This window comes from Equus quagga, chromosome 2 (genome assembly GCF_021613505.1).
Source record: "Equus quagga isolate Etosha38 chromosome 2, UCLA_HA_Equagga_1.0, whole genome shotgun sequence".
Classification (NCBI taxonomy): domain Eukaryota; kingdom Metazoa; phylum Chordata; class Mammalia; order Perissodactyla; family Equidae; genus Equus; species Equus quagga.
The window spans coordinates 62,117,481-62,142,477 of NC_060268.1; the positions used below are offsets into that span (position 1 = coordinate 62,117,481).

The 24,997-nt window shown below is 50.4% G+C and overlaps 1 protein-coding gene across 1 annotated transcript in view; it reads left to right on the top strand.

Annotated features, from left to right (window-relative positions):
• Positions 1–23,481, top strand: part of LOC124231986 (NADPH oxidase 5-like) — a 36,024-nt gene extending 12,543 nt beyond the window's left edge. The window contains exons 5-17 of the mRNA XM_046648986.1: positions 960–1,194; positions 2,511–2,664; positions 2,888–3,066; positions 4,407–4,589; positions 6,239–6,371; positions 9,379–9,521; positions 11,354–11,548; positions 13,217–13,261; positions 13,661–13,785; positions 14,058–14,142; positions 14,825–14,924; positions 21,687–21,853; positions 22,869–23,481. Coding sequence (XP_046504942.1) covers positions 960–1,194; positions 2,511–2,664; positions 2,888–3,066; positions 4,407–4,589; positions 6,239–6,371; positions 9,379–9,521; positions 11,354–11,548; positions 13,217–13,261; positions 13,661–13,785; positions 14,058–14,142; positions 14,825–14,924; positions 21,687–21,853; positions 22,869–23,000 — 1,876 coding nt within the window. The 3' untranslated portion in view covers positions 23,001–23,481. The remainder of the gene's footprint in view (positions 1–959; positions 1,195–2,510; positions 2,665–2,887; positions 3,067–4,406; positions 4,590–6,238; positions 6,372–9,378; positions 9,522–11,353; positions 11,549–13,216; positions 13,262–13,660; positions 13,786–14,057; positions 14,143–14,824; positions 14,925–21,686; positions 21,854–22,868) is intronic.
• Positions 23,482–24,997: the final 1,516 nt, after the last annotated feature.

Genomic DNA, 24,997 nt, shown 5'->3' on the forward strand with positions numbered 1-24,997 from the left:
GCCCCAATCCAGCTTAGTCCAGCCCTGCCTGCTTTCTCCAGATGGCAAAAGTCTGTCCTTGTGCAAGGCAGCTATTGTCATGCCTGCGTTTTCAACAGTGTCACTTTAGAATCAACTCACAGTATTAAGCACCTACTATGTGCTCTAAAATGCATTGAGTACCTTCGGGGAATGCATTTTATAGAGATGTAGTTTTAAGGCAGGAACTGGAGGGCATTTTATAAAATGCATTTTAGAGAAGTGGTATATTTGTAAAAGGAAATTAAAGTTACAAAAAGAATTAAACTTACAAAAGGAAATTGAAGTCACTTCACGCGAAGTAGCATGCCAGGATCACACAAATAATCAGCGGACAGTAGTTTATTCAACTTGGTCAGCAGCTACTATGCACGCGCACAGTTTTAAATAAAGGCAGTGCCCTGGAGGGGCTGCATTCCAGACGGAGAGACAAATACATAAACGAGAGAAGTCCAAGTTTGGTAAGGGCGGTGGAGAAAATGATATAAATAGGGTGTAACAACAGACCCAAATTGGTCTGACTCCAAGCTCTGAATAGTGCCAGTTTTGCAGTTCATTCTTTTTGTGTATTAACTTTCTTGTGGGTTATTTACCACAACATGTCTCAGATTCTTCCATCCTTTTCGATTGCCCTTTTTCTTTTTTCAATTGGGACATAAAGAGAGGTAATAAAAATAGCCGTGGATGTGGCATCAGACAGACAGGAGTTCCATCCCAGTTTCACCTAGCTGTGTGACTGTAAGCAAGTCACTTGACCACTCTGTTTCCTAGTGTCAAAGGAAGCCGGCCTGCTTGCCACGAGGCTCCAGAGAGCTGGTGGGCTACAGCGGGAGTGGGGTCTCCAGGTTCAGACTCCAGCGGTCCAGCCGCACCCCGCATGGATTCCTCCCCTCCCCAGTGCGCCCCACCGCGTCCTTCTGAATGGAGCCCCTCTCTCGCAGCGCTGCCCACTGGCTGACAGCCCCGGCCGCCCGGCCGCGCCCGCGCCGTCCTCGCCCGCTGACCTCCGCCTACTGGCACAACCACCGCAGCCAGCTGCTCTGCCTGGCCGCCTACGTGGGCCTCCACGTGCTGCTCTTCGCGCTGGCGGCCAACGCGCACCGGGCCCTCGGCCCCAGCGTCATGGTGGCCAAGGGCTGCGGCCAGTGCCTCAACTTCGACTGCAGCTTCATCGCGGTAGGGCGCCGCGGGCACGACGCAGGGAAGCGGGCAGGGGGACCTTTGTAGGCTCCTCCTAGAGAAAACCACCTACACGTGGACATCTGGAGGGCGGGAGCAGGACGGCACCTTAGAAATCAGCTGGGCCAACGCTTAGCGGTGGACACTAGGGCCCAGAGAGGGGTAGTGACTTGTCCATAGTGACACAGCACTTAAATAACATAGCTGGCATTTTTGTGCACTTACTGCGTACCAGTTCTGGTGCTAAGCACTTTCCATTTGGTATTCACAGCAACCCTGTGGTGGACCCCAAGGAGCGCGGCTGGCTCCTGTGCAGGGCTCCAACCAGAGAAAGAATGCTTCAAGAGGCCTTGAATGCTAGACTGAGTCAGGATGTAATCCTCTGGACCAGAGAGTGAGGTCTCCAAGTATATTTGATCACACACTCTTACAATTAAAACAAAAGAAAAACAGAAAACAAAAAACCCTCCCAACAACCCGATAGATGCTGACTGACATAATCATGTTCATGTGCTATCATCACTAGGCGATAGGCTTAGGGCGCAGCGTCACTACAAGGCGAGGTCATCCTTAACAAGCAGGGATGTACACCTCCAGTTCGAATATGCTCCTGGAAAATGTCGGCTTCTCGTTAGGGTGGGTTTTGTTTTTAACCTCATAACAAGACGAAGAGTTCATCCCCTGAGTGGGAGACACGTGCCCCACCTCGGTCACTTGCTCGTGCATTGTTAACACTATTTTCAATCAACGCTTGCTCTGCCAGGAATCTTTTTAAGCTACTTGTCCTTTCTGTGAGGGGCAGTTAGCTCAGTGAAGTTAAAACCAGATAGTGTGATCTGAAGTCCACACGTCTGCGCACACAAATACACTAAAAGCAGATGAGCAGATGAGGGAGTCCTCGTCATAAGCCTCTCGGGAAGCCCTGTCTTCCCCGAGGAGGCCTCGAAAACTGCATGGAACACGTGCCCGTCTGACTTACAGACTAAATGCGGGCACCATGTCAACACGGATATTAAACGTTAGTGAAAGCTTATGTGTTTCTCACGTGTTTAGATGTGAGTAATACCAGCAGACATTCTGGAACATTTTCTCTTCCCACCCCAGTTCTGGAGACCCTACTTTGGAGACCCCAGCTGTGGACCCAGGGGAGCAGTGAAGGCTTGGGGGCAGGGGAGATGGCGATGGGGCCCATTCAGGAAACACAGCCAGCTTGGGTGGGGGTGGGGGGGGGTTGCTGGAGGACAACTGCCGGAGAAAGGAGGACAGGGCAGAGGGAGAACCAGGTGGGGCTCTCTGCTGCTTTGCCCAGCCAGGTGCTGATGCTCAGGCGCTGCCTTACGTGGCTACGGGCCACGTGGCTGGCTCAGGTCCTGCCGCTGGACCAGAACATCCAGTTCCACCAGCTAATGGGCTACGTGGTGGTTGGGCTCTCCCTTGTGCACACTGTGGCCCACGTTGTGAACTTTGGTGAGTAGCCTAAGACTAGGGGTCGTGGGACCTGGGCCTTTCACAAAGCACTGAGCTTTCCAGCCCCTGAGTGTCCTCCCTGCCCAATGGATGGAGAAGGGGTGCCCTGGATAAGCTGGCACTCTGGACAAAAGTCCCTGCCTGTGCGGGTGTCTGATGGGGACAGGTGGGCACCCCAAAGGGAAGGTGGAGTGGGAATAGCTCGTCTTGTGCTTGTCTCCAGCGCTCCAGGCTCAGTCTGACACCAGCCCCTTCCGGTTCTGGGAACTGCTGCTCACCACGAGGCCTGGCATTGGCTGGGTCCACGGCTTGGCTTCCCCGACCGGTGTGGCTCTCCTGCTGCTGCTGCTCCTCATGTTCGCCTGCTCCAGCCCCTGCGTCCGCAGGAGTGGCTACTTCGAGGTGCCAGCCCTTGGCCTTTTGATTCTCCCAGGCTAGGCTCCCTCTTTCGTTTCTTGCTGTGTCCCCTCTAACTTACTCCAGAGCCCAGGAAGGTCCCAGGCTGCTCTGCATATTATGTGCATGTGATTGCTCTCTGCCATTGGGCTGTAGTTACTGTCTGCCAAGTGAAAATGTCTTTTTGTTTTTGTTTTCTTTTTGAGGAAGATTAGCCCTGAGCTAACATCTGCCACCAGTCCTCTTCTTTTTGCTGAGGAAGATTGGTCCTGAGCTAACATTCGTGGCTATCTTCCTCTACTTTATATGTGGGACGCCTACCACAGCATGGCGTGCCAAGCGGTACCATGTCCGCACTTGGGATCTGAACCGGCGAACCCCGGGCCACCAAGAAGCGGAATGTGCGCACTTAACCGCTGCGCCACCGGGCCGGCCCCGAAAATGTTTTGCTGTGGAAGATTCTGCCTTTTTGCTGGCTTATCCCCTTGCCCTAGTTGGATTAAACTGGGCTCAAGATGGCACAGGGAGGGGAAGGAACACAGGCTCACCAGGGTTCAGATCCCCACCTCACTACTTACAACTCCCTCAGCTTCCTTGTCTGTAAAATGGAGCTATAATATTTTAGGAATTAAATGAGCTAATAGATGTGAAGCCACTGTCTACACACCTGGCACATGTGTGCTCTGGAAGTGTTAGTTCCATCTTTGCTTCCTTGTCTCCGGCCTCCTCAAGATGCAGGAGGTCACAGAGGATTTGGTTTGGAGACCTGGACTGTCCCCCAGACTGATCTGGTCGCATCAGAAACAGATATGTACGGAGCACCTCCTCTGGGCCAGCAGTAACCCTTGAAGTAGGAATCAGCATCCTCATTTGACCAGGGAGGAATCTGACGCTAAAAAAAGTACTTTACTAGCCCGAGGTCCCGCTAGTGAGACACAGCTGGTAGCAGAGCAGGTTTTAAAACTCAGTGTTCTGCTCTTTCTTCTTCACTCCCGAGAAACCATTGCTGTCTTTCCTTTCTTCCCCCTGAGAAAGGGTCAATGTGATGGGCTGCCCATGAGCCCTTTGGGGGTGCTCCACTCTGCTCAGACATCCCCAGGCAGGTGTTTCAGATGTTTGCCGCTGGCACCGGAAGTCTTCCCTTACAGGCTCCTGGGGCCAAGCCCCCAGAACAAAGAAGCAGTGAAGCTTCCCGCCCCCAGCCCCCTCCCCTGCCCCGTCCCCAGGAGAGGGTGTGTATGGCCAAGGCCCTGGGCACCATCCTGGCTTTGAGGATGGCCCTGCACCGTGGCTCTGTCCCACCCCCAGGCCTTGAGCTCTGGCGGCTTACGATTCCCACCCCACAGGTGTTCTACTGGAGCCACCTGTCCTACCTTGCCATGTGGCTCCTGCTCATCCTGCACGGGCCCAACTTCTGGAAGTGGCTGCTGGTCCCTGGCATCTTGTTCTTCCTGGAGAAGGCCTTCGGGCTGACAGTATCCCGCATGGCGGCCCTGAGCATCGTGGAAGTCAACCTCCTCCCTTCCAAGGTGCGAAGGGGGCCTGAGGGGCCAAGGGGTGTCAGAAGTGGTGGGGTGCAGCAGCTGGGTACCCTGTCAGAGCCCCAAGGAAATAGGGAGCCCTGGCACAGAGAAGGAGACAAGCAAAGTGCAAGGGTCGGTCCAGCCTCCCGGAGTGATACCTTAGGAAGGGGATGACAGGAAGGCAGGATACTACTGAAGGCGAGGTCTGCGGAGAACATTTTTAGTAAGCGTACATTAAGTGCCTACACGGTGCCAGGGCCTGTGCTAGGTGACAGGGACATAGAGAAGCCTCAGGCACTGTCCTGCTCTCCACAGGTCCACAGGCTAGTGGTAGGGGGTGAGGTCCTGCCCTTTCATTACAGTGCAGGGCTGTGTTGGTGAGAGAAGTACAGTCTTGGGAGGTATTAAACTCTTTGTCTTTGAGAGGTCGGAGAAGGCTTCAGAATGAGGGAGGAGTGCCATATCAGGGTTTTGAGAGATGAGTAGGAGTTTGTTGGATAGACAAGACAGGGAAGGGTATTGCTGGGAGAAGGAACAGCATGGGCAAAGGCACAGAGTTGTAAAGGGTATCCTGTACTTGGGGGACTACAGGTAATTTGGCACAGCTGGGGCCAGGTTGCCGGGGAGGAGCTAGAGGTGTGGGCAGGGCTTGAGGATGCACGGAGTCTCACGGTTTGAGCCACAGGACCCCCTGGGTAGGTGGGGGAGGGTGTGGGTGAGGCTGGCTCATACTCGGGCTGGATTTCTTGGGTTGCATTGTGGCCAGTGGCCTGGAGAGGCCCCCTGGGGAGGCCTTTGCACATATGCAGATGAGAGCTCCTGAGGGCCTTCCCCCTGAACTGGGGCCGTGGCTGTGGGGTGGGGAGGGGCATGTCACAGGAAGACTCAAGAGATGACTGGCTGCATTTTGGGTAGAGAGAGGAAGGAGTCGAGGCTGACTCCCAGGAGTCTGAGTGACTGGGGCGTTTAGGGAGAAGGAGAAGGCAGTTCTTGGGGGCCTTGGCTCTGCACAACTTGAGTCTGAAGACGTGGAAGCTAAGTAATGAGGCTCTGGCGACAGACAGCCGTGACTGGATTCAGCTCCCACGGTTTCCCAGCTGGTGGCCTCAAGCAAGCTATTTAACCTCCCGGAGCCTCAGCTTCTCCCTGTAAAGCGGAGAAGGTGTGACATCATCCCAGACAGTTGCTGTGAGGACTAGAGATGACACTTAAAGTGCTCCACACAGCTCTGGCACGGCAGGCGCTCAATCAACTGAAGCTATTGTCAAGCTGCTATTATCCTGGGGGAGATGCCCGTTAGTGGTTGGAATGCCAGCCAAGGGCTACAGAAGTGCCAAGAAGGGGGCTAGAGCAGTCAGGGGGGGCTTCACAGAGGAGGTGCTTCACTGGAAAGCAGCGTTTACACCAGAAGAAGTGGAATCAAACCATGATCCCCACTTGAGACGCAGCCTGACTCGCCCCTTCTCTGATCGCCACCCACCCTGGTTGGCAGATGTGCTGCAGGGTGAGCCCCCACTCACAGGCACAGAGGCTCTCGCGTCTGGGCCCCGCCTGGTTTATGGTGGAGGATGGCCCAGCCTCTGCCCTCTGGCCCCGGGGATCCCTGTGGCTTTGGCCCAGCACAAATGACCCTGGTCTCTCTCTTCTCTCCCCAGGTCACTCATCTCCTCATCAAGAGGCCCCCTCTTTTCCACTACAGGCCTGGCGACTACTTGTATCTGAACATCCCCACCATCGCGCGCTACGAGTGGCACCCCTTCACCATCAGCAGTGCTCCCGAGCAGAAAGGTGCGTGAATGCCAACCCTCCAGTGGCTCAGCAGGCATTTACTCAGTCCTGCCGTGTGCCGAGCACAGGGTGGGAACCGGGAACAGAGGTGAACAGACCAGAGATGCAAAGTTGACCTCCGCAAGCTCCCTCTGAAACAAGGAGGCAGACACAGCGGAGTGGTCAGGGCTGTCCCAGCTGCCGTGCCTGGCAGGATGGGACAAGTGGGCAAGGCTTCGCAAACAGGGTGGCATTTCAGCTGAACTTTGAAGGGTTGGTAGGAGTTTACTAGATAAAGAAGGAGATGGGGGAGGAGGCAGAGGGCGAAGCGTAAGGAAAAGTGTGAAAACCTGGAAACCCAGGTTAGTTAGATGAAGGGAGGAGGGAGGAAGGAAGGGAGGGAGGGAAGGAGACAGAGGGACAGGAGAGAGGGTCAGAGAAGGGATGAAAGGGACACGTGTGGCTGGCAAAGCCGACTAGAGCCAGGGTGGGTCCCAGGAGGACTTCGAAGGCAGAGTTGGAAGCCGGTTCTCGCAGGCAGCAGGGAGCCGCAGAGGTCTTAAGCGGAGGAGTAGCAGGCTCAGAGGAGGGTGTCCCAGGGCGTTTGCAAGGCGGCCATGACAGGAAGCCCGGCTTCCCCACTCCATGTGGGCACGAGCCCTGTGGAGGCACAAGGCAGCAGAGTCCCTCACCTCCTCCCCCTTCCCTGGACCACTCCTGTTCCTCGGTGGGCCCCAGCGACCATGGAGCTGCTCCATTGACCCTTCCTTGGCCCAGCTGTCCTCTGACCCCCACACATGCACGTGCCTTCCTTCTGGTTCTGGGCTGTTGTTGGAGCCACAACCTGGACCTCTGCCCTCCTGGCCAGAGATTGGCCTTCCCTCCTCACATGGAGCTTCTGACAGGGAGGGCCTTGCATGAGCTGTTGGAGCAAGACTGTTGCTCAGCCCCAGGGTTGCTCAGGAGTCAAGAGTCCTGGTTTCCAGGGCTTCTGCCTTATCCCCATTGGGGGCATTAGCTCCACTTAGGATCTTCCCAGCCCCAGCCCAGCAGGACCCCTGGCCAAGCCCCATGGCTCAGGGCGCACACCCCAGGCTGGGGTTCCCCACGTGGGACTGCACACCCCCCGCCCCAGAGACCCCTGAGTGGTGGCCTGGATGTACAACGGGGCCAAGTGGGGGGCGGGGGTTGGAGAGGGCAGGTTATTTTCTTCTTGTTTTTCGTTCCTTTTCTGTTTTGTAAAGAAAATATATACTCTCAGAAAATTCAGACAATATAGAAATATGTACTGAAGAAAATGAAAATCCCTCAAAGAATTCCATCCAAAGAAAACCACTGTCAATCTTTTGAGTAACAGCCTTCCAGACCTCTCTCTCTCTATCTGCTTGGATAATCAGATGTAGAGAGAATTTTGCTACATAGAATCACACTGCAGTTCTTTGCAGCTCGCTTTTCTTCGTTGAACAGTGTGTCATGGAAATCTTTGCACGTCAGTTCTTTTAAAAAAAGAACTCTTCTTTTTCTGGACTGTGTAGTATTCCAATGTAGAGATACTAATATGATTATAATGACTGTTAATTCTATGGTTGGGTCATTTATTTGACCAGTTCTTGAAGGAGTTTCTTCAGGTCTCAGCTCGGAATCTGCTGTCTCGTGGGCCCCAAGTCTCCTGTTGTAGCTGAGTGAGTCTGCGGGGGGCTGCTGAATAGTCCCACTTTGTTTACAGAGCTGGTTTGCAGAAACCAGGAGCAGGACTCAGATTGGCAGCTGTGGTTGATTGCACTCAACCGACACTCAGGGAGCCCTCCTGCATCTGAGTCACTGTGCGAGGCACTTCGGGGTGTGCGTGTGTAGACAAGGCATGGCCAACCCTCCGGTGCCTGCACCTGAAGGAGTGCCTGGAGCAGGGATCCGGGACCTGAGCTCCAGTCCCAACTCTCCAATTCCCTCCCCACAGAGCTGTGCGAGCAGCCAGACCTCCTTGGGCCTCTGTAAATACAGGGGTGAACCAGTGCATTCGTGAACTTGGATGGGGAAAAGAAGTGACATCTTTATTTTCACTAACCTCTAACTGAAATTTAGCATTTTCTTCAATTATGAATGCAGGCAGTAAACCACAGTCACATTAACAATACCTGTGGCTTTTTTGAAATAAAAACCATAGATTGTTTTATTTCACATGGTAGTTGTTGCCGATACCTCAGGATGTCATTTGTGCCCATCACTAGTCGGGGTTCCAGTGGCCAGGCAACTCCTGCTGGATCTCGTTATTTCATGTGTTTTTTAATATTTCGATAACTATCTCATTATAATTGGTCTCACTCGTAATTTCTATGTATGTTACATTATGTATTTAAAAACCTAGTTCTGAGAAGGGGTCTATCCATTGCCTTCACAGGACTGCCAAGAGTCCATGGTTTAGAATAAAAGAAAAGAATCAGAATGCTGGACCAGGCGATCTCTTAGGGGCCTCCTTGCTCCAGTGTTATGGGTTGTCTCTAGTGCGCTCAGCACAGGGGTAGCCACCCCACACCACCTTTCCCCCAGCCACCCACTCAGCAGAGAATCGTAAAGCACCCACTACATCCCAGGCGCTGCGCACAGTGAAGGCCATTGGTCCCACCACTGAGCACCTGCTGTGCGCAGAGCAGTTGACAGGCACCTGGTTGAACGTGGGAGGGAGCTGGTCCCCACCTTGGTGAGACTCTGGCCAGATGGAGGAGGCAGGGCCCCCATCCCTAGCGAGCTCCCAGGGCACTCGGGACTTCTCTGACCCCTGCCTTGCCAGAGGGCACTGAACCCTTACTGTGTGGGCTTAGGTTGACTTCACTGAGAAAGATTGCAAGGTCTGCGCCAGAGACGTCAGATCTGAGTCCTGTGGCGGTGGCTGCTAGTTTTGGCCTGAGGAAGGACATTCCACCCAGGACTTGAGCAGCGGGCACCCAGCCCCAATCCCTCCAGTGAGACAGGCCTGCTCCCTTCTGGAGGCCAGCACTGACCCCTTCCCTCCTGCCCTGTCTCTGCTCAGACACCATCTGGCTACACATCCGGTCCCAAGGCCAGTGGACAAACAGGCTGTATGAGTTCTTCAAGGCATCAGACCCGGTAGACTGTGGTCCCAAGAGGCTGTCGAGGAGTTTGACGATGAGAAGGAGTCAGAGGATGCCCCAGGTAGGTGGCCACAGGGAAGGAAGTGTCCACCGCGGAGGCAAACCCGCAGGCACCAAGTTGCCTTCCTGGTCTGTGGGCATCAATTATCGAGCAGCTGTCATGTACACCTGCTGCACAGCAGCACGGAGAGCAGGGCAACTGCGGACTGGAAGGTCCAAGATCCTCCTCCAAGTCTGACCACCCTAGGTCCTCCCCAGTCCAATGTCCTTCATTAGAAGGCGGGGTCGGGGGATGGAAAGAGGGGAAATTGAGATCAGAAAAACCCGCCTCCACATCTCTGCTCCAACACCTTCTAATGATATGGCTTTGGGTACATTCTTTAACCACTCTGAGCCTCGGTTTGTTTATCTATGAAATGGAGGGGTTTCCCATCCTCGGCTCCCTTTCTCATATGATTCTTTTAAGGACCAATGGAATGAAAGCTTGTAAAGTATTGAGTGAGCTCGAAGCATGGTCCAGGTGCACCATTCATTATCACCATCACCGCCAGCATCAGCATCACCGTCAGCAGCATTGTTATCTTTTGAGCCCTGATGAAACCCACAAAACTGATTAAGTTGCTGGGGCCTGGAGTGAATGCAGGCTCTGGGAGGTTTTGGAGGAATACAGAAAGATCAGAGTACCACCTGATGAAGTACGAGTTGATGGAGGAGGCTGAGGGTGCCTGAACACTTAGTAGGCTGTACCACAGGTTAATATGTGGAAACCCTCCTGAAGGTCAGAGGAAGAGGAGCCCCTGGCCTGTCCCAGGCCTGCCCCAGCTTTCCTTGCCCTGTGGAATTTGAAGTCCAGGGGAGAAAGCTAGGTGGACTCCTGCCAGGCCAGACCAGAGGAACTTTCTAGAATGGTGCCAAGAGCAGAGCTTTGGGAAATGGAGGGGTAGGCAGAAACAAGCAGAGGGTTCTCTCCTATTAATCAGGGGAAACTTTCTGAAGGAGGAGCTGACTTTCAAAACCAGATGAGTCATGGCACACTGTGAGTCGGTGGGTAGATACATTGAAAGCTGTGTTTCTTTGGGACCTTAGGCACAGCTGCCAAAGAATACATGGGCACGATCTTTCTGGTGGGCAGTCTGGCCATATGTGTCATATGTTTTACATATGCATCCCCACTGGCCCAGCAATTCCATTTTTAGGGACTTACCCTAAAAAGCTAATTGGACAGCTGCCCAGGAAGTATGATAATCACCTGGTTCATTCATTCATTTAACAAATATTTATTGAGCACAGCACCTACTGTTTTCCAAGTATCGTTCTGGATGCTGGAGATGTGTCAATAAACAGAATAGACATAGTCACTGCCTACCTTCTGGAAGGGGAGATAGACAATAAACAAATAAAATGCGTACTGTGTCAAGTGGTAATCAATGCTATGAAGAAAAAAACAAATCAGGGTAAAGAGATAGCGAGGGGAAAGGCACTACTTTATATATGGTGGTTGTTAACAATAATGAGAAATGAGGATAATCAAAATGCCCAACAATATGGAAGTAATTAGATCATGACTGACCGCTCTTATAATGGAACAGTAAGTCGCCTAAAAAAGATGCTGTAAGTGTGTATGCACGCGTGTGGGAAGCTAGTATGCAGCTGTAGTAAGTGGGAAGCCAGGCTAAGGAGTGATGGGCTCCATTTGTGTGAAAGAATGTGTGTGTGTGCACGCGCGCAAGTCTGGAAGGACACAGAGAAAATGTCTAGAGGAGTTATGTTGTCTGATTCAGGGTACTTTTCCACTGTATTCTTTAAAGTTCTGTAAAAGCTGAATCTTTAAAAACTAACATGTATGATTTTGTGATTTAAATAATACAGCAGTTTTTGTTTGAAACCAAACAGGGTTTGCAGCCCCAGCCCATCCAGTCTGGGGCCTTGGCACAGGGAGCCATGGCCTCCCACAAGGATGTCACTGTGGAGCTGATGTCCTACCTGCCCAAGGGAACTCCCAGGCAGGGCCACCAAGGCCTGGGGTGCATGGGGACAGAGGACAGGACTCAGGCACAGCAGGAAGCCGCGGCCGAGCCCGGGGGCCTGGTAAGGCTGCGGAGGTTGGGGCTGGAGGCTGGAGAGCCGGTGGTTTGTCTCCCCATGGATGGCGGGTCCTTGGGGCTTGGCAGGGAGGCCCTTTGTGGCGGGCTGCATTCAGGAAGCCCCACACATTAAGGGCGTTTCTGCGCCAGTCATCTGCGTCCCGCCTGCATAACTTCTGCAGTATTCACTTCCGAACTGTACTTGAAGCTTAAATGTATTTTAAAAGGACTCTTTAGGTTGCTATCTTTAATGTAAAACAGAACCTTATGCCATAAACAGAAGATAGCACTAAAAGTGGAAACAATGAAAACCAGCGTTATTAAATTCTTGCCAGATGTTTCCGCCTGCTGGGGCTCTGAGCCTGAGCTGTACTCCCTGCTCTCTCTCTCTCTCTCTGCCATGCTCTCGCTCTTTCTCTTTCTCTGTCATGCTTTCTCAATCTCTTTCTGTCTCACTTTGTTAAAAGGGAGAAAAAAAGGAGGAATTGTTAACTGTTAGAGAGATGTTAAAGATATATTAACTGTGATGTAAGGCTTTCTCCTTGCAATCCGAAAGATTAAATAAAGTCAGAAGGGGAGTGGCTCTCTCACAGGGTACCTCCTAGAATCACCGTAATGAGTCCCAGCCCACGTCGTGGGGACACAGCATTCAGTGGCCCCCAGACATGAAGCAATGTGGTATCATGTGACGAACACTGGATGGGCAGCAGGAGACCCAGGCTCCACCCCGAGCTCTGCGGAAACTTGGGCGAGTTTCCACACTCAGACTCGCCTCCTCTTCTGTGAAATGGGGGATTGGCCCAGATGACTGTGACGGTCACTCCTAACTCTGTCTTCTGGCCCCAGGGAGGGAACTGTCACAGGGCCCTGACCTGTTGGAGCTGAGGGGGGGGGGGGTCTGCTTCCTTCACCTCCCACAATTTGACCTCAACAAATCTGGTCTGACTGTCTGCCGTGTGCTCAGGCCTGCAGGAGTTGGGCAGAGCAGACAGGTGAGGCCTGCTCCCTGTCTTCAGGCAGCTCCCCATCAGCAAGTCCAGAGCAGGGTTCCAAGGACAGGGTTGAGCCAGGAGCCAGGCCAGCCGCTGGCTTTTTTGCCTGGTGCAGCTGGGCAAAGCTTTGAGGAAGAGCAGCCACTTCAGATGAGCTGGACAGCAAAGGATACACAGGAGTTTGCCAGCTGGGGAAGAGGAAAGGTGCTCTAGGCAGAGGGAAAAGGATGCCCGGGCCAGGGGATGTCTAGAGACATGATAGTTATTGAGCGTGGCTGGAGATGGAGCTGAACATGCAGCTGGTGGTACATGTTCTCCAGTCACACCCTGAAGCTGATTTGTGGCCACAAGAGCCAATTGTTAAATTCTCAGGAATTTTGAGAGTCAGTGATTATACACAGTCATTGATGGGAGCCATGATGGCAGGATTTGCACCACAGAAATCGACGGACACTAACAATCAGGATTTTGTTGTTGTTTCTTTTTCCGAAGAGTCTGTTTACCAGCACACCACTGTGTTCTCCGTCAGAAGGGCTCCATGCTCCCTGGAATGATTTGGGCATAAAAGGCAATTCCCCTGTTGTAAATGTGCTTGGGCTGGCAAGGGCTAGGAAGTCTCTGAGAAGTTACTGCCATGTCCACTCCCAGAGACCCGCAGCTCTCTGCTCTACTCCCCGCAGGTCTCTGAAATGTCCTCTGAGAACCACCAATTCTGTAACATCAAGGTAAGAGGCTCCAGGAGGTGGATGTGACCAGGAAGCCCTGCCCCAACAGAGGAAATGAAGCCTCTGCCTGTGGGGGGGCTTTCTGTGGCTCTCGGTAGGTACCCAGGTTCCTCAAGTCCCCACGGCCTGACTTCCAGGTATCCAGAACCAAACCGCTCCCCTCGCAGGCGCACACAAGGCCTGCTGGTTGGGCCCTGCCCTCACCAGCTCTGCATTCTAACATCTAGGGCTCTCCCAGACTGGTGCTCATAAAAGAGCACTGGAGTGGGAGCCACTTAGACTGGGTTCCAGCCCAGGAGATGACTTGCTGCTATAAAAGGTGTCCTGAAGCCTCGGGGTCCAGCTCTCCTCGCCCCCCCACTCAGCCCTCTCTTTCCTCTAACCTGCTCCTGTGCACAGTGCTACATCGATGGCCCCTACGGAACCTCCACCCGCAGGATCTTTGCCTCGGAGCATGCTGTGCTCATCGGGGCGGGCATCGGCATCACGCCCTTCGCTTCCATCCTGCAGAGCATCATACACAGGTGGGTAGACAGGCTGCGGCTGCTGCCTGCATCCTGGGCAGAGTCCTGAGAGATGCCTTCCCCTTTCTCCCTCCCTTCTCTCCTTTCACCTCTCCCTCTCCCCTTTTCTCTCTCCTCCTCCTCCTCCCTCTCTTTTTCAGGTCTCATCCCTCCCCTTTCAAGGCAGGCCCTGCCACCCCACCTCCCTCCCTGTCCCCTGCCATGTCCTCTGGGGTCCCAAGAAGTCTCACACTGGCCCCAACTTCAAAACCCCTCCTCCCACTTCCCCTCAGGCATCAGAAGAGAAAGCACATTTGCCCCCGCTGCCAGCACTCCTGGATGGACGGTGTCCAGGACGAGGACATGAAGCTCCACAAGGTGAGCACGGCTCCTGCAGGCAGGCCTGGGACCCAACCCGCCACACACACTTCCAGGAACAGGAAGGGCCTCCTGTGCAGAGGCAGAGGAGGGGCAGATGACCTCTCCCGGGCTTGGATCCGCTGGTCCCTACCTGCCCCCAATGCCCTGTTTTCTCCTGGTGCCACCTAAGTGTCCAGGGCTCCCCCATCTCCTCTGAGAGACATTCTCACCCTAAAGGTGGGTGTCGCATTAGAGACCTGGGAGCCTGAAAGTCAGGCAGTGGTGGATTCAGTTACAGCCATGATGCTTACTAGCCATGACCTGGCGGTGGTTTTAAAAATGAAAACATATTTGCCTTTTGAAAATTCATTATTCTGTATAAGCCTCTTAAAAGAGTTTCTAAAAAAAATAAGTAATGTTTTTCTGCCTGTCCTAAGCATATTTCAGAACACTGCTTGCTGTGAACAATGATTGTTAGAGAAAATCCTGGCCCGCAGTCAGGAACCTGGGTTCTGGTCCCATGGGTTCTGCTCTGTGACCTAGGCAAGGCTCCTTACCTCTGACTCCTCAGTTAAGTGGGGATGGTAATAATGTGTGCCCTGCTGACACCAGCTGGTCATAGGGGCGCTGGGAATGGCAGATGTGAGCCTGCTGTGATGAGGGAAGCCCTGCCTCTGAACCGAAGGGCCCCTCTCGCTAGGTGGACTTCATCTGGATCAACCGAGACCAGCGGTCTTTCGAGTGGTTTGTGAGCCTGCTGACCAACCTGGAGATGGAGCAGGCTGCGGAGACTCAAGAGGGTAGGAGAGAGACGGGCCTGGAGAGGGCGGGAGCTGGGCAGGGGCTTCAGGTTCTGGGTCTTTTAAAGAAGTGTTTAGGTTATTCCATTTCTATCAAAAATGGCGGAGGCGGGGGTGTTGGTTTTTTCCCCACTAAAATGGGACATTTTGTAAAACAAAAAATAGAGGAGAAAAAAATCATTCACAATCTTATTCAGTTATCCAGACTATTCTAGGCGTTTTAAAGGATTTCCTTCCTTCTGGTATTTTTTCTTATTCACATTTTGTAAAAATGTATATCTTCTTTTTTTCTGATTTCTCTTTTTTATGACATTTCTTTTCATTCGGAATGAGCATTTATTAAAAATTTAGATTCCCACGTCTCATCCCAAACTTTCCAAATCAGATTCCCCGGAGTGGGGCCACGAACATACATTTTAATATGCTTCTCAGGTGATTCTTATTCATACTTTTTTTTTTCAGTTTTTTTGAGGGATATTTAAACAATAAAATTCACCAACTTAAGTGTACAATAAATGCAGTGACATTTTGACAAATGTTTATGGTTGTGTAACCATCAGCACAATCATAACATGGAACATTTCTGTCCCCCCCAAAGTTCCCTGGTGCCCCTCTGCATTGACACCGTCCCCCCACTTGCAGCCCCCAGCAACCACTGGTCCGCTTTCTATCACTGTAGTTTTGCCTTTTCTAGAATTTCATATAAATGGGATCATATAATATGTTGTCTTTTCTGTCTAACTTCCTTCACCTAACATAACCTCTTTGAGATTTAGCCCAGCTGTTGCATGTATCAATAAATAGCTAATTCCTTTTTATTGCTGGGTGGTGTTCTGTTTATGGATATACCACAATCTGTTTTTCCATTCACTCGTTGATGGATATTAGAGTTATTTCCACTTTTTGGCTATTTTGAATAAAGCTGCTATGAACATGTGCATACAAATCTTTGTGTGGACATATGTTTCTGTCTCTTAGGTGAATAATTAGGAATGGGGTTGCTGGTAGTATGGTATGTGTTAGGTTTCATTTCATAGGAAACAGCCAAACTGTTTTTCCAAAGTAACCATATGATTTTGTATTTTCATCAGCAATGTATAAGCGTTCCAATTGCTCCCAAACCTGGCCAACATTTGATGTTGGTAATCTTTTTACTTTTAGCCATTCTAGAGGATGTATAGTCAGATCTCAGTGTGCTCTGAATTTGCATTTCCCCAAGGATGAATGATGTTGAGCGTATTTCCATGTTCTGTTTTGCTGTTGTACCATCTTCTTTGTAAAATGTCAGTTCAAATATTTTCCCCACTCTTTAAATGCAGATATTTGTCTTCTTTTTTCACTAAGTTATAGGACTTCTTTATATATTCTAGAAACAGGTCCACTATCAAGTGTATATTTTCCAACGTCATTCTCCCAGTCTGTGGTTTATCTTTTCATTTTCTAAAAAACTATCTTTTGAAGGAAAAAATTTTGAAATTTTAATGATGTCCATTTTATCAGATTTTTTCTTTTATTCTTCATCCTTTCTGTGTCCTATCTAAAATCTTTGCCTTACCCAAAGTCATAAGTTATTTTCTTCTATGTTTTCTAGAAGTTTTGTAGTTTTAACTTTTCATTTTGATCAGTCTCGTGAGTTCAACAAGGTCCAGAATGTAAGGTCAATATGCAAAAATCAATTGTATTTCTATTTACTAACAACAAATAATTAGTAATTGGAAATTTTAAAATAAAATTTTAAAAACATGAAATATTTAGAGATAAATTTCGCAAAATACGGGAAAGATCTGTACACTGAAAACTACAAAGCATTTCTGAGAAATGGTTTTCTTTATGTTTCTTGTATTAGAGTTCATTGAACTTCTTGGATATATGGCCTTATAGTTTTCATCAAATTTGGATAAATCTCAGCCATTCTTTCCTTATATATTTTTTCTGTCTCTCTTCCCCCTTCCTGTCACTTCAATTACATAGATGTTAGACTGATATCTCGCAGGTCACTGAGACTCCATTCTTTTTTTCTCCCTCTCTCTCAATCTGTGCCTCATTTTGGATAGTTTCTATTGCCGTTTTCAAGTTCACTGATCTTTTCTTCTGCAATACCTTATCTATGATTCCTATCCTAATCAAAATCCCAGCAGATTTTTAAAAATAGATATTGAGAAGCTGATTCTAAAATTTATATGGAAAACCAAGGAGCCTAGGATAGCTGTTAATCTTATCCACTGTATTTTTCATTCTGTGATTCTATTTTTCCTTTCTAGAAGTTTCATTTGGGTCTCTTTTATGTCTTGCATTTCTCTCCTTTCCATATCTGCTTTGCTTTGTTTTTATATTCTCAAGCACATTTGTGGTAACATGTTTGTCTGAGTTCATCCTCTCTGTCGTTTCTGGGTCTGTTTCTGATTACTGGTCTTCTCGTTATGAACCATATGCTCCAGTTCCTTTGCACGGCTGATAACTTTTTGTCGGGTGCAGGCATCGTGATTGCATCTTGTGTTCTGGACTTTGTGGAATTTCTTTCAATAGCACTTCCCTTTGTTCTAGTGCACAGTTACGTTGTTTAGGATAACTTGGATCCTTTCGAGATTCTTCTTTTCAAGACTCCTTGCAAGTTAAGTTTGGCTAAGGAGAGTCCAGAGCAGCCTTTATTGTGGGGCTAGTTTGGCCCCAGTGCCAAGGCGCTACACCTGTGAGGGCTCGCCCACTGCCCTGTATGTGACAAGGTCTCCACACTCTTGCTGGTGGAGACACAAACTGTTCCCAGCTCGGCTTGAGCTCCAGGTACTGTGCAGCCTAGTGTTTTCTGGTAATTCCTGTCACACACGTACAACTAACACTCAGCCAAAGGCTTGTGGAAACTTTATGCAGATTTCCAGAGCTGGAGAGCTTGTTTCCTCCCTCCCGTCAAAGTTCCCTCCCTCCCTCTCGTCTTCACTCTCTCCTCTCCTTCTCCTTTCCTCTCTCTCATCTCCCTGCCCTCTCCCCTTTCTCTGCAGTCCCCGCTTCCAGCACTGTGCCTGGCATGTTCTGCTGTCTTGGCCTCCCTGAGCTCTAGTTTCTGTCTCCTTAACTCCGTGAGACCAGCGTCAGGCAGTAAGCTGGGGCAACTGTAGGGCTCATTCCATTTGTCCCTCTCTCAGCAATGACAGTGCTGCGCTGCCTGTTAACCAATGTCTGGAAACCATTGTTTTGCGTATTTTGTCCATTTTTCTAGTCATTTAAGGTGAGAAAGTAAATATGGTTCTTTTTACTCCAACATAATTTTTTTTTTTTTTAGAATTCTTTTTGGTGAGGAAGATTGGCCCTGAGCTAAATCTGTTGCCAATCTTCCTTTATTTTTTTCTTCCCAAAGCCCCAGTACCTAGTTGTATATCCTAGTTGTAGGTCATTCTAGTTCTTCTATGTGGGATGCTGTCACAGCATGGCTTGACGAGTGGTTTGTAGGTCTATGTCTGGGATCCAAACTGGCAAACCCTGGGCCACCAAAGCAGAGCATGCAAACCTAACCACTTGGCCACGGGGCCGGCCCCCCAACATAAACTTTTAGCGTATGTAATCTGTTGGTAGAGACGAACATCTTTATAAACATATATGTTTATTGAGGACAGATGCTCAATATTTTTCCTAACGAGGTGGCAGTCAACAAGTTTAGAGAATGTCTAAGGTAAAGGTGTACAGGTCCTTAGTACCTGTACAGAGTCTTTGCCGTTTGGGCCCTTCTTTTAAACTTTCACTGGAAATGAGTGTGTTGAATGTCCTCCTCCAGCCCCTGCCGTCTCCCTTTCCTCACATCCCAAGTGTTGCATCCTGCATTTTTCACTGAGCCAGTGCTTACTACGTATGATAGCATCTTTCTGTGGGTCACATCATAGTCGTCGTGGGACACCTTTGTGGAATAACCATCATGTGTCGCTTAATGACAGGATGCTTTCTGAGAAATGCCTCGTTAGGTGATTTGACCATTGTGTGAACATCACAGAGTGTCCTTACACAAACCTAGATGGTGCAGCCCACTACACACCTAGGCTATGTGGTACTAATCTTATGGGACCACTGTCATTTTTGCGGTCCATCATTGACTGAAACATCTTCATGTGGCACATGACTGTTCTGAAGTTTTATTACTGTATTTTAAAGTTAATCTGTTGAAATAATTATCTTGTTTTGTTATATTCTACTTATGGAATATCGTACACAAGGAGGAATACTTTTTGATGTGTTTCTAACTTAAAGAGAATTGGTGTGGTTTTTTATACTGGTGGAGTTCATCGGAACTAGATCTTATTTGGCTGTTTAATTATCATAAAGTTTCCATGAGTAAATTCAAATTCATATGATAAACATAGCTTATAAGTTCAAGTAATCAAACACAGTTTTCTATAAGAAACATTCAAACAGACGTAGTTTACTGTAACAAACATTCAAAGCCTTAAATCACAAGTCAGCAGTCTCTGGAAGAGAACTATGAAACCTTAGAATGTGCCATAAAGTTCCTTGCCCTTTCTTGTAAATAACAATTCCAGCAAATATTTATATAGCCTTGACTTTGTTCTAAATGCTCTTACGTATATTAATTCCCTAGAAACTTGATTTTATGACGACAAGCGAGGGGAAAAGTTTAAATTTTCTAGTTACTGGTATGTAAATATTTGCTGTTTGTTTTTTCTTAATCTGTGTCAACAGAGGGTAACAGCTAACCCAGTGCTTTGTGTTCTCAAAGCCACTTGAGTCAACAACTTTATTACCCAGATGTCTTCCAAGGTTTCTCATTAATCGCAGTGAAATTTGAGGTCTCTGCTTTTGACTTGAATTGTATTCTGAGGTTTGAGTTAAAGAATTTGTGGTTTATAATTTTTAATTCTTATAGCTTACGCTTCAATTGCTCTGTTTGAGTTTGAACCTTTATCCCATAATAGCTATAGGACTTTGGCCACGTTACTTAACTGCCTTGCTTCAGTTTCCTCATCTGAAAAATAAGGATATGACTAGTACCTGCCTCAGAGGACTGTCATGAGGATTAAATGAGATATCACCTGTAAGCGCTTAGAAAAGGGACCGCAGCTTGATAACTGCCCAGTAAATTTAGCAATGGTAGAAGTGGTACTTAATGGCTACGTAATGAATGATACAGTTGTTGGTTTGCCGTGCATTATTTACCCTAGCTCCTCCTCCTGGACATTTTGTTTATTCCTAATTCTCCACTATCATAAATAAAGCTGCAATTGATATGTATGTGCACATAGTTTTTTCCTTCCTTTGGATGATTTCCTTAGGAGAGTATCCCAGAAATGGGATGACTATCTCAAACACAACTGTTTGGAGAGAGTGAAAACCATGTCAGGTCGCCCTCCTCAGCTCCTTCTTTCCCTGCCACCACGGTGTCTCCTCCTCTCTTCTCTTACCCCTCCCTGGGGTATGGCAACGCCAAGGGAGGAGGAGGTAGGGTCGGGGCATTCTCAGGTGGGCACCCCTTATAGTGCATCTGCCTCCCTCCCACACCACCCAGCACTATCTAGGTGGTACGTGAATAAAATGTGGTCTCGCTCCTAGGGCCATTTGCATTTTAACAGTGGCTGAGACCCTAAGCCAAAGGAAAAGTGAGCTAATGGTGGCATACGAAACAATAAAGAGCAAGTTGGGATGGCATAAATCATTTAGTCTAGGGAGAGGAGAAGGATGAAGTGATCATCAGCTCATGAATCCGACCATTTCTGGCGTGGACCCATGCACAGGTCCAAGGCAGCACTCGCCAGTCTTTCCCCATCATGGCGCACATGGAAAGTGATAAAATTTGTGTGCCTCATCTGGGAAAACAGAGGACGCTGCCTGAGCACAGAGGTGCCCACCTGGGAGTCCCAATTGCCGTGAGATTTGAAGGGATCAACATCTCAGCAAGCCTGTCCCATGGCAGGCACAGAACTGTGGATGCTGGGGCCTAATGGGTCTCAGAGACGCCAGTCTCTGCCCTGCCCCTTCAGTCATCTGTTTCCCCTCCCTGAAACACTGTCTCCATCCAGTCCTGCCCTGCTCCAATACCCTCTCCCTCTACCTGCCCCCATTCAAGGGTCCTCTGCTGGGCATTCAAGACCCTTCACAGCCTGGCCTCACCATGTGTGCAGTCCCATCTGCTGTTGCTCCCATTCAAGGGTCCTCTGCTCCAGCTGGGCCGTCACATCATGCCCCACAAACGCTGTTCGTTCCAGCCTCTCGCCTTGGCTCATGCTATTCCCCCTTCTTAGGATGCCTTCCTTTCACCTCCCTTTGAATCTTGTCCCTCTTCCAAGACCACTCCCTGATGTCAGCAGCATTTGCCATCTGATCCACTCACTCAACGCTTGACCTTTTGGTCTAAGTTACCTTTTCATGTGTGCATGGCTTGTGTCCCCAACCAGACTGAGTAGACACTGAGAGGCATGGCAGGGCATGGGCTTTGGAGCCCAAGGACTGCCATGCTGCCCTGGGATTCATTTCCCCTTCTAGAAATATAACTCCTGGGGTGGCTGTGAGGCTCACATTAGGCAACGGATATAAAATAACGCGTGTATGCCGTGCATGGAGAAGACCCAGCCCAAGCAGGGGGCTGTCTTTCCTCTCTACGGCCCTGGTCAGAGGGAGGTCCTGGGTGGACACGGTTTACTAAGGATGTGAGTTCCAAGCACTCTTGGTCTCCCTGCAAGCCCCAGGACGAGGTGGCTGGTGTCCTGCCCCCTCCCCATCATAGGTGCTGGCCCCTCAGTGCTGCCCTCCCCTCTCACCACGTAGACCGCTTCTTGGAGCTGCATATGTACATGACCTCTGCGCTGGGCAAGAATGACATGAAGGCCATTGGCCTGCAGATGGCCCTCGACCTCCTGGCCAAAAAGGAGAAGAAGGATTCCATCACAGGCCTCCAGACACGCACCCAGCCTGGGCGGCCTGACTGGAGCAAGGTAAAGGCCAGCGGGAGCCCCTAGCCTGCAGGGACCCGTGGGGCTGAGAGCCTGAGGCAGCGGCTCAGGAGATTAGGGCCAAGCAGCTCGGGGCAAAGCATGAGGCCAGCATCCAGAGTCCAGCCAGGATCTCAGGGCTGGAATGGGAGGCGGGGTGCCTACCTCCCGGCTCCATCACTAGCTCACTTTGTTCCATCATTAGCTTCCGTTTCCCCATCTATCAGAGAGGAAGTTAGCCTATATGACCTCCCAGGCCTCTCCCAGCCCTGACTTCCAGTGAGCCAGAGTCAGAAGGCCCGAGTGGAGAGGGGGAAACATCCAATCTTATCCCTTCTTGATACAAATGAGGAAACTGAGTCCCAGAGACACAAAATAGTTCCAGCCTTTCTATTTTATTATTATGTTATCGTCCCTGAGCCCTTCCATTCGGGGTGTAGTGTGTGCACGAAGTGACCAGAAGGTGCCGCTTTCTGAACGGCTGTAGAGAATCCAGGCCTGGAGAGCAGCGGGGGAGCACGATGCCAGCCGTGCTTGGGCACCAAGGGGGACTCTCCACAAAGGCAATTCTCAAGCAGACTTTGGGATGGAAAAGGGTCCTCACTGGGGGGAAATAGCCTGACTTCAGGAAAGAGACGTTTCAATGGAGGCACGTGGCCAGCCAGAGGTTTGGGCAGTGGGGTTCAGCATTCCGGTTGGGCTGTCATTGCCTCCTCGTGTGCGTCTGCCCCACAGACGCAGCTCCTTGAGCAGAGGTCCTGGGTCGTATTTCTTTCTGGCCCAGTCCCTCCCCAGGGTCTGGGTCAGCTTATAGGTTGAGCAAATGGCTGCTAAATGAATGGCTGCATGTTGGCCTCTCTGTTCTGAAGCCAAGCACTTGTCTTGGAGTTCCTCATGGGGATGGACAGCCATTGCAGCCGACCCGTTGTGTTGTCAGCTCCGGGGGTTGGGGGTGTCACTGGGTGGGTCAGCAGCCCACCTCTCCTCCCTCTGCTCTCTCCCAATCCCATGACTCCAGGTGTTCCAGAAAGTGGCTGCCGAGAAGAAGGGCAAGGTGCAGGTCTTCTTCTGTGGCTCCCCGGCTCTGGCCAAGGTGCTCAAGGGCCACTGTGAGCAGTTCAGCTTCAGATTCTTCCAAGAGAACTTCTAGCCGCACCCCGCCAAGCTCTGCCCAAGCCCACATTGCAGGCCAGCTCAGTCGCATTGCTTCCAGTGCCCCACAGGGACCAGCCTCAGAAGACCAGCTGATCCTGCTCCACGCGGAACAGGAGGCCCCGGGGCCAGATGGACTTTCTCCAGAAGCTGAGGAAGAGAGCCGTGCCTTGCGCAGCGCTCCTTTGCGTTCTGGGATTGCTGTGGAACTGATCAGGCTGGTGCCGGTTGTTTCCAGGGCAACCGCTCCTCCAAAAGTCCTCGGAGGGAGCCTTCCCCTACCACGGCGGTCACAGACCTGCCTGCTCATTCCAGTCCTTCGGGAACTGCCCCCACCAACATTTTATCATGAAAATTTTCAAACATACAGAGAGGTAAAAGGATTGTACAGTGAACAGTGTTACCCACTTTCTAGATTCCTCAGTTAACATTTTGCTATATTTGCTTTATTGAGTATAATCCATCTATCCCTTCCTCCATCCATTCATCAATGTGTCTTATTTTTCTGATGCATTTCAAAGCACACTTTGCCACTCAGAGGAGCTTTCTTGAAATGCAGATTCCTGGGTCCTGCTCCCAGAAATTCTGATGCTGAAGATCTGGGGACGAGACCCGGAATGTGTATTTTATCCAAAACCCATTCCCATAGGGAGAGAGAAGCAGCATATTTTCCCAATTCTCTCTATGGCATTGTCTTCCTATCTGTCTGTGTCCCTTTCCTTTCTCTCTCTCTCTACGTCTCTCTCTCTGTACCTCTCCCCTGTATGTGTCCCTCAGTGTCCTTCCATTGCTCTGCATGTCGGTTTCTCCCTTCTCTCCGTGTGCTGAGTCATTGGAGAAATAGGACGGAGGCAGCGTTGGTGTGTGTATTTCTCTGTAGGGGTCACAGAAAGGCCAAGTTCCTGGAAATCAAGCAGGTTGCTACCCGAAGCTCAGCTCAGCCACACCCCAGCGGGGTGGCCCTGGCACCCTCTCCGAGTCTGTTTCTTCATCTGAAAAATGGAACTGATGACATCCCCTGGTCACGGTTCTTACAAGAGTGAAATGAGACATGAGTAAAATGAGCTTCAGATTCTTCCAAGAGAACTTCTAGCCCCGCCCATCTAAGCTTGGCCCAAACCCACACTTCAGGCCAGGACGTTCATCTTCCATCCCTGTGCAGCTCTTTATGGCTCCAGACGTTTGTGTCCCTGCATCTTCTCTCTGCGTTGCAGCTCCCTCTACCTCTGTGTCCCAGCCTCTGTTTGCATCTGTCACTGTCTGGGCAGGAGTGGATGGCAGAGCCAGCAAGTGCAAAAGCTGAAGAGCTCCTTGAAGGAGGAGACCCTTTGGGGAGGAGAGATGCTGGGGTGAGGGTAGGGCTGGGAGGGCTGGCCTCACCCCCTCAGATCTGAGCTAGGCATTTTCCATCTGCCCGTCACCACAAGCCCATGACCCCCACAGTTCCTGGGCATCCTCCGCCTTGCAGCCAGTCTTGCTAGGTTCTTTCTCTTCTGTGACAGTCTAAACACTCCTCCCCAAAGCTGCCTTCAGGGGGTTGGAATCAGGCACTTCCCAGTGGGACCATAGTTTGTACCTTTCTTTTCCATGGGTTGGAAGTCCGTGGGGGAGAACAGGCAAGGAAGCTGGGTGAGAGCTGTGATGATGACACCACTTATAAAGAGCTGGGCAGCTAAGGGGGGAGCTGGGATGCAGCAGATGAGGAGGTATGTGCACAGGATGAGCAGAGAGGACGATGGGAGAGTCCTGCAGGTGACAATGGAGCAAAGTTGGGTTGAAAAGTTCTCTTCAAAAAGAAGCAGTGAGAAAACAGAGTGGTGGATGGAGTTGAGGTGCACCTTGGGGAAGAGGGCAAAACACATCCTGGGGACTGGGACGGACAAACGATGGGACACAGGACATCTTATTCAAGATGTGGGAAGAGCAGGAGGAGAATACAAGAGGAAGAGGGGGACCCAGCTGTCAGCCCTGCTACGAAAGAGGTGACCACATTCC